The sequence below is a fragment of the Dermacentor variabilis genome, chromosome 1, assembly GCF_050947875.1.
Source record: "Dermacentor variabilis isolate Ectoservices chromosome 1, ASM5094787v1, whole genome shotgun sequence".
In the NCBI taxonomy this organism is placed as follows: Eukaryota; Metazoa; Arthropoda; class Arachnida; order Ixodida; family Ixodidae; genus Dermacentor; species Dermacentor variabilis.
The window spans coordinates 174,765,398-174,780,499 of NC_134568.1; the positions used below are offsets into that span (position 1 = coordinate 174,765,398).

At 46.3% G+C, this 15,102-nt stretch overlaps 1 protein-coding gene across 3 annotated transcripts in view; it reads right to left on the reverse strand.

Annotated features, from left to right (window-relative positions):
* The window catches only part of Pkn (serine/threonine-protein kinase N), a 178,157-nt gene that overhangs the window by 16,798 nt on the left and 146,257 nt on the right, over positions 1-15,102 (reverse strand). For 2 of the 3 annotated variants that reach the window (XM_075699852.1, XM_075699861.1), the window contains one exon: positions 6,799-6,858. In XM_075699852.1, the coding sequence (XP_075555967.1) occupies positions 6,799-6,858 (60 nt within the window). Of the gene's footprint in view, positions 1-4,224; positions 4,378-6,798; positions 6,859-15,102 lie in introns of those variants that run through there. The other variant, XM_075699868.1, reaches the window with a different exon arrangement.

Genomic DNA, 15,102 nt, shown 5'->3' on the forward strand with positions numbered 1-15,102 from the left:
CTACATTTGGCCAGATTGCGATGACGTAGTGGGGGCTTCAGGCCTTGAACAAAGAGACTTGAGACGGTCAGTTGGGCATGAGGAGGCAACTGCACACAGAGTCCAGGCCAACACTGGGCAGCTCCTGACGAATTATGGCTTGGACAAGGCGTGCCAAAGGGGCTGTAGACTCAAAGGTGCAGGAGCATGTGGAAGCAGGAGACATGGCATCAATTTTGCATTGTAAAATCTTTGTCATGTGGTGAGCGGTACCTGTGGTGCAGGTACGTCTTCACAAGACACTGTTGCATGGTAGATAGGCGTTTTTGTGTTTCACCCCAACGAAATGCGGCTGCCATGACCGTAGTTTGATCTCGCGACCTTGGGCCTACAGTGCAATATCGCAAAGTTTAGTGCTCAGAAGAAACCGCAGTGTTGTACATGCTTGGGAGTCTCCTAGCATTGCATAACAAAATGTAGTAAGCTATCACTAACTTCATAGAAATCAAGACAGTATACAGACAGCATGGTCTATTCTTGAAAGGGAATTCTAAATTAGTATGCAAGCACCGATTACAGCTCAATACTAATATATGAAGGCCTGGAAAATATTTTTTTTTATCAATACAATGTTGAATAGAATCAAGTGCTACTTTCCCTCTGAAGCTAAAAAATTAGTGACATTATGTTGTACTGAATACCAACGAGGTTCTCAATTTAATAGTACAGTCCTGTTTTATGGCAATCTTGTATTGCCAAGATTTCCTTTCCAGTTTTCCAGCAGGTGGGCTATTGTAAGGCCAGTATGCACAACAGATGAAAGCACAAACAGTGCATCATGTGACTACCGCTCCGTGAGTAGCTATCGTTGGTGCTGTGTGAGTCAAATGTGGTTGGCGCTGACAGTAAAGAGCAGGTGCCTTTTCATTGTCACCTTTTCATTGAGGACCCATGAGGAGATTTGCTGGTGCCAGAATAGGACATTGGGTGTAATGGCATTTTCACCTGACATGGGTGGGCAAACACTGAGAGAAAGCTGCCACTGTGGACACATACTGCTCTTGATTGCGCAGGCCTCACACTTTTTCTTGTTTACATGGGTTCTAGCAGCCGGAAAACATATCAGATGATAGCAGTTTTACCACATATTGAACATTAGTGCCGAAAGATCATGTCTTTCGGGAATGTGTTAACTGGTAAAAAAGAAGTGCAGCTGTACTGGGTCATATTTTGCACTCTTGATTGTGAACGGTTGCACCGGGAGAGCGTATGAAACGGGATTGTATCAACGAGGCTATACTGTATTCAGACTAATTAGCACTGCTGCCAGAAGCCAATAGACCAATGTGCAACAGTGTCTGATATTTTTGATGTCGAATGATGGCTTATCTGCGCAAGTCACGATGTGAATTATTGACGTGAATGCAGTTTCTGACATTTAAATGACTTAGCTGTTTGGTCACTAAGGGTGACTGAAACAAACTTTCTATCCTTAACTTGCGTTCTGCAACAGTAAAAGTCCGATTTTGTATGGTGCAGTCACGCAAAAAAATTAAGTATTTGGAATCCGAATTTGCGTGACAATCATGGTTGCCACTGGAGATTTGTGGTCAAGAAGTTTGTCGAGATTAAGCATATCATCGGTCGCCATGCCACACAATCATATCAGCAACTGGGCATGACATACATAGTGAATGTGTGAAATATCAACTTGGAACATTACATGCACAGTTTTTGCCATTAGTTGATGCCTATTTACTGAGAGGGCACACAGGTGAGCTTTAAAATGTGTCAGTATAAAGAGTCCTTCAATGCTTTTCTGGTCACGAAACTCCGCCATAACGCTATGGGAAAGCTTGCTATGTTTCCACAGCTGCTGCACGATGCCGTTGGGAACATGGTGGGGGCTAGACAAAAAGCGGCTGTCGAGTCGGGAGAGCTGGGCACCCAAGGAATCCGGCGACATGGGCAGTCGGTTTTGACCATTGTGTACGAGGACACAGGGATAGTGCACGCGAGCGACGATGCCTAAAACTTGTTGTGTACCGCGTTGTTGCTTCGGCTACAGAGGTACGAGCAAAAAGGTACCATTTTGTATGTATAGTGATGCCAATAAGCGGGAGATGTGGAAACGCGCAATACCGCGACAGGAAGCTGGGGGCTTTACCTTCAACTCTCAACACGTCACAGTGTGCGAAAAGCATCTTGACACCATGGATGTTGTTCGAAGCGATAAGTTTACTGTGAAAGGAGATGCTGTGTCCTTGCAATGCGAGAAGGCTAAGCTTCTTTGGGATAGTGAGGCACGTTGCTGGCGATGAAGGGCAGCCTACTGTCCAGTACTTCTCATTCATCTAGCGCATGCTATCTGTAAACAACTTGGTGCGACCACCCAAATGTGCTTCTGTTGATGGTGATGGGCCACAATTTCTCAAGCTTCAGGGCCTCTTTGAAAAGGAAAAGACTTCTAACAGTCAGGGTAGGACACTTTCTTTTACCATTCTGGGATAAAAGAAAACAAGGAGGTGGCAAACACTTGGCGTTTCATGTGTCCAGTATTTTGCTTTCAAAATATCAGTCATGAACAACCAGTTAGCTCAAACATTTAACGTGTTAACCACTCACGCCTCTGGTGTATGCGTGCCCTCATGCTCTAAAAAACAATAGTGAAGCATTAGTAAAGGGAAAATCAGAATTCACTCAACTATAGCAATTGCTATAACGGAAACCCGAAAAGCCTCTCAGTAGAGATTACTTCCCTCCACCTTTTGGGTTTCCACAGAATTATTACGTCTAACTCTTGCCTTTGCTTTCAGTTGTTGACAGATTCAACTTTGCCCTGCCATCTGCTAGCCACCTGGTTAGCTCAGATGGTAGAGCGGCTGCCCCAGAAAGGCGATGGTCCCGAATTCGAGTCCCGGACCAGGACGAATTTTTCTTCGACTGCGAGGCTCTTCTTTCAAGAAACTGTATGGGTTTCCATTGTAGCAATTGCTACGACTGAGTGGATGTCCAATTTTCCCTTTATTAATTACTTCCCTCCATCTTACGGGTTTCCACAGAACTATTGTGTCTAATACTGAACCATGACAAAGTGAAATGCGTTTCAGGTTGACAGCATTCAAAGTGCCTCTACTTCAAGCCAAGTGCTGTCTCCGAAAGAGTGCATACTGGACCACCTCACAGGATATATGACCAAGAAGTTCCTGACCATTAGCTGCCTTAGCTGCGTTGAAACTCCGAAGGGCTCGTCTCAAAAAGCAAGCACCCTAATACTTGCCAATTCTAGAGGTTTCCTGCAGATGCCGTCATGCTGACTGCTAAGTCTCTTACAGATTGTGGAGAGCTACGTCGAAGAACACACTGTTAATAGAGTGGCTTGTGCGGATGCCTGCGTGAACATTGGGGAGAGAGAGAGCTCTGCTGAATAAATGCACTTCAGCTGCTGCTGTAGGTTGTGGCTCCCACTATGTAGGCACCACGGCAGAAATTGTGAATTTTTTTCTCAGGTGCCATCTACACTTCTTCATAAAGGAAAAGAACAAACTTGCATGGGAAAGTAAGTGCATAATATGCTCAGCCAGTGGGGGCAAGAAAGTGACGTGCTGAATTCCTTTCTGAACAGCTTCAGCCATGCAAACAAGCAGCTGTTTTCTTTTCACAGCTTTTTCTCAATGCAATGATCATAAAAAAAAAAAAGCACTTTACTCTTTTCATTCACTAATATGTCAACCATGTTCATTTTTCTATTGTTAAACTACTTCATTAGAACTACTTCGTAGATTGCTGTTTTTTGATGTGCTTTCCATCATATGATGTATTTTGCAATCTTGCCTTGTTTACTGCAAATTTTGTTGTGCAATGGTGACATGTTCACGAACATATGTACTGAAATGTGCCATTATACCAAAGCTTGTGACGCAATGGGCATTTAGTGTCTCCTCAGCTTGACACATTTTCGGGGTATATTGCCTCATGTTATGTGGTTCACATTCTGAATAAATCGGCAGTGCAGCAGTGTCAAGCTCATGAACGCATGAACATGTATGCTTGTCGTACAACAGAACATGTGTGCTTGTCATAAAACCGCACAACAGTATGTCGTTTGCATCTAATAGTACAGACAGGAAATCTTAATAGAAGGTTCTGCTATATTGCAGAACACAAACACTGTACTAATGCGGCCTTTGAGGCACTGAAAACGTGCTGGCATCCATGAAGCAAAACAAAAAAGAGTGAAATAACCACAAATTTCAAACACTAGCACTGCAGCAATCTATGCAGCAGAAGAAAAACTAAGTGAACATGCCGAGTTCGTCCAAATCCCTTTGAAAATGGGTTTATTGCCATTGTTGAGCTGAGCTTTTGTCCAAAACCCCATTCACGGGTTAATACAACCTGAAAAGGGGCACATTGCCATTGTATTTATTATTCGTTACGAGCACTGTTTTTGCGTCATTTTAGGCACATTATCAATTTTACCATGTTACCTCTTGCCATACAGAATCTAATCACAGTATCAAAGCTTGTTACGCTAAGATTGTTGTAGCTTCTAGTCATATAGGTCTGTCATCCATAAATGTACAGAATGCAAGTACAAAATGCTTAATATGGAATGCACAATGTCATATACACAAAAACAAATTGTTATCTGCACTTTTCCACTTTACCATTGTCAAGTGTACTATGCTTGTTCTTGTTCAGCTTGTAACTGAAAGCAGCTTCAGCTAGTCTGCCTACCGTCACCACTAGGTGATATCCTGAACCTTTGACTGCACTCCTGAGATAACTCGGCGACTGAGCCTGACACAACCTCTGCCACTCCAGAGTATACTCATTTTGTGTTTTCAGCTTGCTCCCTGCCTCCCCCAAAACGAGTCATGCAAAAAAAATAAAAATAAAATAAAATAAAAATAAAGAGCCCCGTGTGTCTCCTGTGCCATCTATGAAGAGGTCTTTTAAACACACAAAGAACTTGTAAGTCAAATTTCAGATTGCAGGTGCAGCAAAAGTCTTAGTGCTCTGTCACTCTATCTTGACAGGGCAGCTGTGGCGAACCAGTGTGGCAGGCCCGTCCGCACTTTTAGACGAAGAAATTTGTTAATTGTTGGTGAATTCCAATTTGGGAGAAAGCTACGACGAAGAACTTGCTTCTATGTAGCATGAAATGCCTGGCAAACCAATACACAAAGAAAACCCAGCCGGGGCTGAGAAACAGCCAAAAAAGAAAATGCCCAGCAGTTGAACGGCTAACAGAGCCCACAGCTCCGTTACACACTTTATATATATTGTGGGGTTCTCCTCCGTGCTCTTGGGACAAAGGAACGACAACACAGTAGTGCAAACAATCACAAGGGCATTTATTGCACCTTTCATAGATCAATGCCTGCTAGCCGAGTTGCTATCCACAAAACATGCTGATGAGCGCGCGACAAATCTAGAAGTCCGACTCACCGCGACCGGATAGCGAGCGAATATGTTCGCCCCATGCGGGATCCCAACGCCTGGCCGTTCGCGCGTACGGTCACGCGAACGGTGGCGCGTTCGAAGGCGGCCACGCGAGACGGTCTCGCAGAAGCATGGATCGGCGCACGTGCGGGATGTCCGCCGCCCAAGAGCCAGCGTGTTCTCCCTTGCACCCAAGTAACCCCGCCGCAGCGCAACACTTGCGCCATCTCTCGCACTGCGCTTCAACCACTCCGACCGCCGCGTGCGCAGCGAAGCCGCACGGAGACGAGGGGGGGGGGGCTATGCAGAAAAACTAGATCTCTGGGGACGCGTGAGAATCACGCATCCCCACAAAATATATATATATATATATATATATATATATATATATATATAAAGAGGCTAGGAGCGTAGCAAACAGTGTTTTTGAAGGAGTTCCTAGGCAGGACGAATATGCCTTGCTGCTAATAATGCAAATTTCAGAATACTAATTAACACAAATTTATTAATTACCTTTTCAATTTGGGCTTTGGGGGCTGTTGTTTATATAGAAATTTGGAGGCAGTCATATTTTATAGCAATTCCTTTTTTTTTAATTATGAAAATCAAACTATTTGAGGTACTCGTAATCGAATTTGAATGCCCAACCCAAGGAATACCGCAACCGAGCGTGCCCTGCTGCCACTTCAGACGCAAACATCCTGTGACATCAAGTGTGCAGTGAAGTTTGAATGGTGGCATGCCGCACCTAATCCTATATTGCGTGTTGCAGCAGATGCTTGCTATGCAAAATGTGCCATATCAATATACCCTGCAACTGGATATGACATTAAGGTTCAAACTTTGCCTCGCTTTCCGTAATGGGGCAGGGCCATCTGATATGATACTGGGGCCACCTTTTATGCATTCTTGGCACGCTCAGTTTCAATACTGCCTGGACTGAGCATTGAAATTCGACTCAAATTAGGCGCGATTTTCAAGGCCAAAGAAGGGGGGGGGGTGCATTAAAATGGGGCTGCCTCAAACTTTGCCATATAGACAACAGCCACCAAGGCTCTAATAAAAGAAGTCATTGATCAAATTTTTGTTAGTCTTCTAAATCTCATTATTAGCTGCAAAGTATGTTCACCTAGCTGAGAAACCTTTTTGCAAGAACACCTATAAAATATCTGTGGAGTCAAAAAACACACCCTGCATATGAGTGGATGAGCAGCACATGAGCACTATCATAAACTTTCGATGAAGTGAATGTATCTGCTAATTTGAAAGCAGAAGTCTTCAATTTAGACACTAAATTAAGGACTTTAGACTTGTTTAGCACATGAAATGACATGACAGATGACACAAAACGGAACTCCACCTCCTACTTACCACAGTAGGCACAAACGGGGGCTTCAGCTTTTTCAGAAGCAGATGTTCCCAGTTAATGTTCTGTAATAAATGAAACAAAAATAACTCACAGCTGAATGACACAAAGGAGAAAACATAGCAACTGCATAGCCTGACCACCAATAATAATATTATGCACAAGTTAGACTGCAGTGTACACTGTGGATATTGTACCCATTGGTCTAAATAGGAGTCTGCAAGGACCACGACACACACACACAAACACACAAACACACACACACACACACTTTTTTCGGCCGTGCCTACTGCAAGCCTTGAGGCATTCTTGTTGGGGACTGCTGAAATGTTTCCTCTTCTCTGTGAGATGGCTGTAAAGCTTTTCTTGCAGTTTTCTACGACATATGTATTGTATATTATACTTTATTACTTTGTTCTATTGCATGGCCCCAGGGGGCACCCCACTGCAGATGTATAAACACCCTCGCTGCAGCCGAGGGGTAAGTTGGGCGTGGTGCGGAACCAATTTGTGTGTCGCTCCTTCAGAGCCACCGGCGGTGCTTGGTGCCTCCCTTCGCGCACACTACAATGGCACAGCCAACATGTGTCCTGGATGCCTTCCACTTGCTGCCGCTCAACTGCAGCCAGCAGTCATGAAGCAGCTCATTGGCAACACCAGCTGCAGCAATACTGATTCGGTCCATTTTTCATTGCAGTGTAGCCTGCCGAAGCAGCCCCTCGCCCTTAGCGCATCGCCAGCCACCACCCGCAGGAAGCTGAGCAAAACGCCTGGTGGTGCAAACAGTGAACGGTGGCACGTTTCTGCCAAACGCACAGCCGTACAGCCCCGACATGACCGACCTGATAGGAAAAACCCCCTTGTTTTGGAACCATCCGGGAACACCAGCAATACTGTGGACTCGGTGGCTTGAAGATTTTGAAACATATTTGCTCACCACTGGCGGCGAAATTTTTCCCGTAAAGTGCAAGCCACATTGTTGAAAACACTTCTTGGGACTGAAGGTCAGAGGCGAGCTCGGGTTGCACTCGCCGCGGCATTGGAAACGTCGGGGTAGGCCAAAAAGCTTACTCCATATTGATGAAAACACAACTGGCAAGTTCAGTCCTCCAGATATAGTAGCCACAGTATGACTCTCGTTTCAGAACCTTGTGCAAGGCGAGATATTCACCCAGTAGTTTCTCTTCGAATTGCAAGACACTGCAAACCACTGCGATTATGGTGACCTGAAGGACCAGCTGCTTCTTCAACAATTACTCATTGAATTAACCTCTACGCGGCTACGTGAACGTTTGCTTGTCGAAGAGCGCACACTTATGTTTGAGAAAGCCGTGATGATCATCAAAGATGCTGAGTGTGTCCAGTGTCGCCTCCAGAAATCAAAGTCTCCATCAATATGCGGGGTAGCACCGTCCCCTACCACGAGTTTTCACGCCTTCCTGCCAAGCCCCGGCCTCGTCAACTGACCAGACTTTCATCGATGTGCCAGCATTACAGCTGGCCACTTAATTCTTTGACTGGCTGCCCCAATTGTGGCTATGAGCTTGCTACCAACGAGAAGAGAGGGGGTTAACTGAGGGGCCTGATTTTTATTGGTCATATCATAAGCAGCCAACAAACACTGACACCACGGACAACATAGGGGAAATTACTTGTGCTTAATAAAATGAAGTAAAGAAACGATAAATTAATGGAAATTAAAGTGCATGAAAAAACAACTTGCCGCAGGTGGGAGCCGAATCCACAACCTTCGCATTTCACGTGCGATGCTCTACCAATTGAGCCGTGGCTACCAGGATAATTTGCTTGGACCAGCTAAAGTTGAAGATGGGCAGTGACATACATAGTGTCACTGCCCATCTTGTCACTGCCCTTGTTACCATCAGTGATGGTAACGAGGGTGCGGGGAACGGTAATATTTCTAGCCAAGAGAACATCGGATATTGGAGTCAACAAGTAATCACCATCAGACATGGAAGGTAGGGAAGTCAAGTTTACGTTGTTAAGAACGGCACAGCTGAGGTGCAAGTTTTGCCAGTCAGTTGCGACAGCGGCGTCAACTTTCTAGGAACGGGAACGCCTACGAAGGCCCCTTCCCACGCGCAGTCCAAGACTCAAGACAATGGGCACCCGGCCGTGCTGCGGGGGTCAGCTTGGGGAATAAAAGGCTCTTTCTCAAGCAGACATGTTAGACTGATGTACTTTCTCTCGCAGTCATGCTAGACTGATGAACTGTATGTAGATACTGTAAATAAACCCATATTCCTCGTTCTCGATGAGAAGCAGTCCTTCCCTTCATCAACGTCCTCAGCGTGGATAAGTTGGACGACGGCATGGGCCAGCTACCTTCTAATTCATGCCCGACTCTAATCTTGACAACTGGTCACGAACGGTGGGACTGAGCGTTCAATCCTAACAACTGGCTGACAGCGGTAAGATGGGACTTTGCGACGTGGTGCTGTGTCTGCGGCGAGTGCTTGGTTCTTGCTTTGACTCTCTAGGCTTCATTTTGGGGTTGTTCTGTTTAGAACTGTAGGGAAGCTGGATTGTTGATTGTTAGCTAGGTTGTGTTTACCTAGGTATGTTTAGCGAGCGGCACCATGGCAGTAAAGCAGCAATCATGGAGTTGAAGAAACTGCTGAGAGACAAATTGTTGAGTGTTGGTGAGGAACTGGGCCTAGATGTACGCAAGGAAATGCTGAAATCGGAATTACTGGAGCTAATTTCCGAACAGGCCAGTGAGAAAGAAATTGAAATGGGGTTGGAACTTCTGAAAAAGAGAGAACGAGAGAGAAAAGAACAAGAGCGAGAGGAATGCGATAAAGATCGTGAGTTAAGAAAAATGCAACTTGAACTTGAAAGCAAACGTTTCGAGTTGTCTCAAGGAAGTGAAGGGGCTCTGGCACGATCAAGTGAGGCAGAATCACACCGCATGGACAGGCTATTAAAGCCATTTAAGGTCGGGACCGACATAGGCTTGTTCCTATGCAATTTTGAAAGGATTTGCGAGAAGATGAACTTCAGTCTGAGTACATGGCCACAGCGGTTGCTGTCTATGGTGCCGTGTGAGGCGGCGGAAGTAATCGCCAGACTCAGTGCACAGGACGCATATGATTATGCAAAAGTTAAGGCTAGTCTCCTGAAGAAATACCGCCTTTCAGCCGAAGCTTTTCGGCAAAGGTTTAGGAGCACAGGCAAGAAAGATAGCGAGGGGTATCCGGAGTTTGCATACGGCTTAAAGGCCAACCTAGTCGAGTGGCTGAAAAGCGCGGAAGCGTACGACAGCAGAGACATGATCATAGAATGCATGTGTCTCGAGCAGTTTTACAAAAGCATCCCCCAAGCTGTGAAACTGTGGGTGCCAGACAGAGGGAATGTAAACACTGTGGAAAGGGCGGCTGAATTAGCCGAAGAGTACGCAACACGTAGAAAGTTGAACGCCGAGGCCGGAAATTGGGACGGCCGAATGGACCGTGGAAATCATTTTCGTTCAAAAAGGGTTCGCAGACTAGACGATCGGAGCCTGTAGACATGGAGGAAAAGCCCTCAGAAAAGAACGAGGAGAAATCAAACAGGGAAACAATACCAAAAGAGCCGAAAAGAAAATTAGAACCTTTAGGCCAATCCGCTGTTATAAATGCCACAAACTAGGACAAATAGCTGTAAGCTGCGGCAAAACCAGTGTAGTTTTTTCCTATGTAGAGGAAAAAGACGAGAATATGGAACTTTAAGCCCATATCTTCACGACCTGCAAGTTAATGGTAAACCATGCCGGGTGCTGCGAGACACTGCCGCCACGATGGACATTGTCCATCCGTCTTCCATCTTACGTGACGGTAGATGACTTCACCGGAGAAGTAGCATAGATCAAACAGGTTGTGGAAGAACACAGCGTATGTCTGCCCATGACCAAAGTCAAAATCAGTGGACCATTCGGGGAGCTAGAGACTGAGGCTGCAGTTTCCAAATTTTTGTCCCTGCAGTACCCTTACATCTTTTCGAATCGTTCGAATCAGTTGCTGCGTGAAAAAGGGCTTAAACTGGGAGAGGGCGTAGTACAGGCACTGATGCGAGGCCAAGCTCGTAAAATCGCGTCGCTTTTGGCTGAAAATGCACAAGCTGCTCCAGCGGAAGCAGCCAGAGATAACTTCAATAACTGAATCCGAGCTAGGCTCGAAGGATGAAAAAACAGTTGAGGAAAGCCTGCCAGCTGACCAGCTCAATGAGAGCGTATCACTAGAGTGTCAAAGTACAAGCCTGCAGGAAGAGCAAGCTGATGCACTCGTAAGCGAGACAGGGTCGTTATTATCACCAGCCTCAAAGGACTTTGATCAGCTCTTACTTGTGGACAGAGAGTCACTGGCAGTCGAGCAAAAGAATGATGACAGCTTAGCTAAATTACATCACACAGCTAAAGAAGGCATTGTTAGGCGTAACGTGACGATACATGAGAAAGGAGGATTGTTGTATCGGCACTACAGAGATCGAAAGGGTAGGATTTTTAGATCAGTTAGTCGTACCTACTAGGTACAGGGAGGACCTTTTGAGTCTCTGTCATGGAAATGGGTGGTCCGGCCACCTAGGCATAAACAAATCAAAGGAAAGATTGCTTATGGAATACTACTGGCCTGGCTGTTTCAAAGACGTAGAAAACTTTGTGAGATTGCGACGCCTGCCAGCGCTCGGGTAAACCAGGAGAGACATGGAAAGCTCCACTAAAGATAATGCCCTTAATAACAGAACCTTTCAGATGACTTGTGATAGACACGGTCGGGCCTCTACCAAAAACAAAATCAGGTTACAGGTACTTGTTTACCATACTGTGTCCGGCTACAAAGTTTCCAGAAGCAATTCCTCTGAAAGAGCTCAGCTCCACCGAAGTAGTAGACGCGCTTTTGACAGTGTTTGCACGAGTTGGGTTTCCAGCCGAAATTCAGGCGGATCAAGGGTCAGTATTCACTAGTGCACTGACTTCCACATTCTTGCAAAAGTGCGGGGTAAAGTTAATACACATTTCCGTCTATCACCCTCAGTCAAACAGTGTAGAGAGGTGGCATTCGGTGCTTAAGCAAGTTTTGCGTGCGCTCTTTTACGAGCACAAGAAGGACTGGGAGAACTGTCTGCCGGCAACTTTGTTTGCTTCGCGAACGGTTCCACCGGAGGCTAGAGGGTTCTTGCCAGCAGAACTAGTGTATGGGAGGACACTCCGTTCTCCACTGAGAATGTTAAGAGAGATGTGGGAGGAAAGAGGGGAGAGTCCAACAGTGGTTGAATACGTGCTAAATCTGCTGAAACGGCTAAGCGCAACCCAAGAACTAGTCGGAAAGAACATGGGAGTAGCTCAAAAGAACGCCAAATTCTGTTACGACAAGAATGCGAGGCTTCGTACGTTTAATGCCGGAGACCAGGTAATGATCCTCAAACCTTCAAGAAAGAACAAGCTTGAAGTTCACTGGGACAGGCCCGTTAAAGTGTTGCACAAACTTTCAGATACTAACTATGCTCTGAAAATGCCGGGTCGCAGGAAGGAGGTGAGGATATATCACTGCAATTTGATGAAGCTGTATCTAGAGCGGAGCGGAGTCGTTAACTATACCATCAAAGAGCAGTATGGCACTAGTACCAAGTTTAATGAGTGTAAGGCGACTTCCAACTCTGAAATCGGCCTAGAAGAAGTAGTAAAACATTCGGTAAGCTCGCACACTCTAAGACCCGAGCAGCTAGATTAGCTAAAAGCGGTGTTAGGGGAATATCTCGACAAATTCAGCCATCGGCCAGGTGGAACCGAACTAATAACGCATGAAATAGAGCTGACATCAACGGAACCCGTAAAATCAAAGCCTTACAGGGTGTCTCCAAGATAGAGATTATGGAGGCAGAGATACAGCGCATGCTAGACTTGGGGAGTTATTGAGCCCGCTGAGTGTGACTACACGTCACCGCTAATACTGGTAAAACCCCTAACAAGGACCCTCGTCCGTGTGTTGACTACAGGAAGTTAAATGCAATCACCAGGGATCAGCTGTACCCGATACCCAACATTGAGGAACGAATTGAAAGAGTTAGCGCTGCTAAATACATTTCTACTATAGATTTCATGCGGGGGTACTGGCAAGTTCCCCTTTCAGAAAGTGCCAGCCGCTTTGCCGCATTCATCTCATCTGTAGGCACTTTTCGCCCTCTTGCACTCAGCTTCGGCCTGAAGAATGCGCCGTTTAGCCTCTCTAAGTTAATGGATATTGTCCTAAAAGACTTGCAGGAGTTCGCCTTGCCATATCTTGATGATGTAGCAATTTTTTTGGACAGCTGGGAATAACACGCATCCCACCTCAAACAGGTGTTCTCAGGGTTGAGGGAAGCCGGCTTAACGATGAAAGCGGAAAAGTGTAGATTTGGGTGTTTGCAGGTTACTTATCTGGGCCATGTTGTCGGGCAGGGCACGAGACGGCCGGCCGAGCTGAAAATAGCTATGATTGGAGAATTTTCTCAGCCGCGCACGAAAACAGACCTTCGCTCATTTTTGGGACTTGTGGGGTACTATCAACGGTACATTCCGAATTACTCCCAAAGGGCAAGTCCATTAACGGACGCCCTCCGAAAGGGAGCACCGAGTAGCGTACACTGGGATAAGGACAAAGAGAACGCTTTCCAAAGTTTGAAAACGCCATTAGTTTCTCGTCCTGTGCTTCGTGCACCAGACTACACAAAGGAATTCATAGTTCAATGCGACGCAAGCGACAGAGGTATGGGCGTGGTACTTAGGTCGGCGACGATAACGAGGAGCATCCTATCCTCTATGCCAGCCGTAAACTAAATGTAAGAGAGGAAGCATACAGCGCTTCAGAGAAGGAATGCGCTTGTTTAGTTTGGGCCGCCCAGAAGTTGTCGTGCTACTTGTACGGAGCGAAGTTCATCTTTGGGACCGACCACTGTCCTCGGACATGGCTCAATCAAATGTCACACAAAAATGGCCGCTTGCTCCGATGGAGTCTCACTCTCCAAGAGTACAACTTCTCCGTTAGATATAAGAAGGGAAAGTTGCATAGCAATGCGGATGGTTTGAGCAGGCTAATTTGAATTCTGCGTTTGAGGGTCCCGCCTAAATTTTAGGGTTACTAGTGTTAATTTTGTTAAGCCAAGAAGATCCCCTCTCATTTAGCAGGATTCCCTCCATGATTGCTGAATTTGTCAGCACGAAATTGCTTTAAAAAAATTGGCATAGCGAAATGCAGCAGTTTTTGTTTCTGCACTTATGTTTTCTTTGAAGCCTAGCGGGTTTAAAGTGATAGCCAAGGTACTTCATCTCGGCGCAGAGCCGTGTTGTGGGGTTCGTTTTGCAGTTGCCTGTCCTTGTTGGATGTTTTGGGGCGGTGACATCATTACACAAGTGGTTGCTGCGAGCCAAGACATCACCCCCTGGCCACCAGCCGTTCTCTTCCTGCCCAGCGGTTGTCAGCGCTGGACAGTTGAGATTTTCCGGGCCATGGAGGCGCTGTTAAGAACGGCCCAGCTGAGGTGCAAGTTTTGCCAGCCAGTTGCGACAGCGGCGTCAACTTTATAGGAATGCCACCGTTACACTCGAGCCTCGTCGCTGTTTGTGACTGAATGCGTTCAGTGGGCCAACTATTGTTACCGAACCCACCAACACCGACCTGTTCTGCTATGAGTGGGGGAGTTGCCGCGGGAACGTCTACGAAGGCCCCTTCCCACGTGCTGTCCAAGACGCAAGACAATGGGCACCCGGCCGCGCTGCGGGGGTCAGCTCGGGGAATAAAAGGCTCTTTCTCAAGCAGTCATGTTAGCCTGATGTACTTTTTTCTTGCAGTCATGCTAGACTGATGAACTGCTTGTAGATACTGTAAATAAACCCATATTCCTAGTTCTCGATGAGAAGCAGTCCTTCCCTTCATCAACGTCCTCAGCGTGGATAAGTTGGACGATGGTATGGGTCAGCTACCTTCTAATTCATGCCGGACTCTAATCTTGACAAATGGTCACCAACGGTGGGATTGAGCCCCCAATCCTAACAACGTACATAACAGCTTGAGGTGGGAGTCTAACATGATCGATGCAGCACAAATGCAGCTGACGTGTGGGCGGAGCGTCAGAGTGAAGAGGCAGGTCAAGCTGGAGCACACTACTTCAACAATCGAACAGGGCGGAATGGGCTGATAGAAAGCCCATGCCGAAGATGAGCTCATGGGAGCACTGCTTGAGCACAGCAAGTAGTGCAGACGTGGAGCGGTCGGCGACACTGATGCGTACTAAGCACATCCCAAGGACAGGAAGCATTTCACCATAGTCTATGT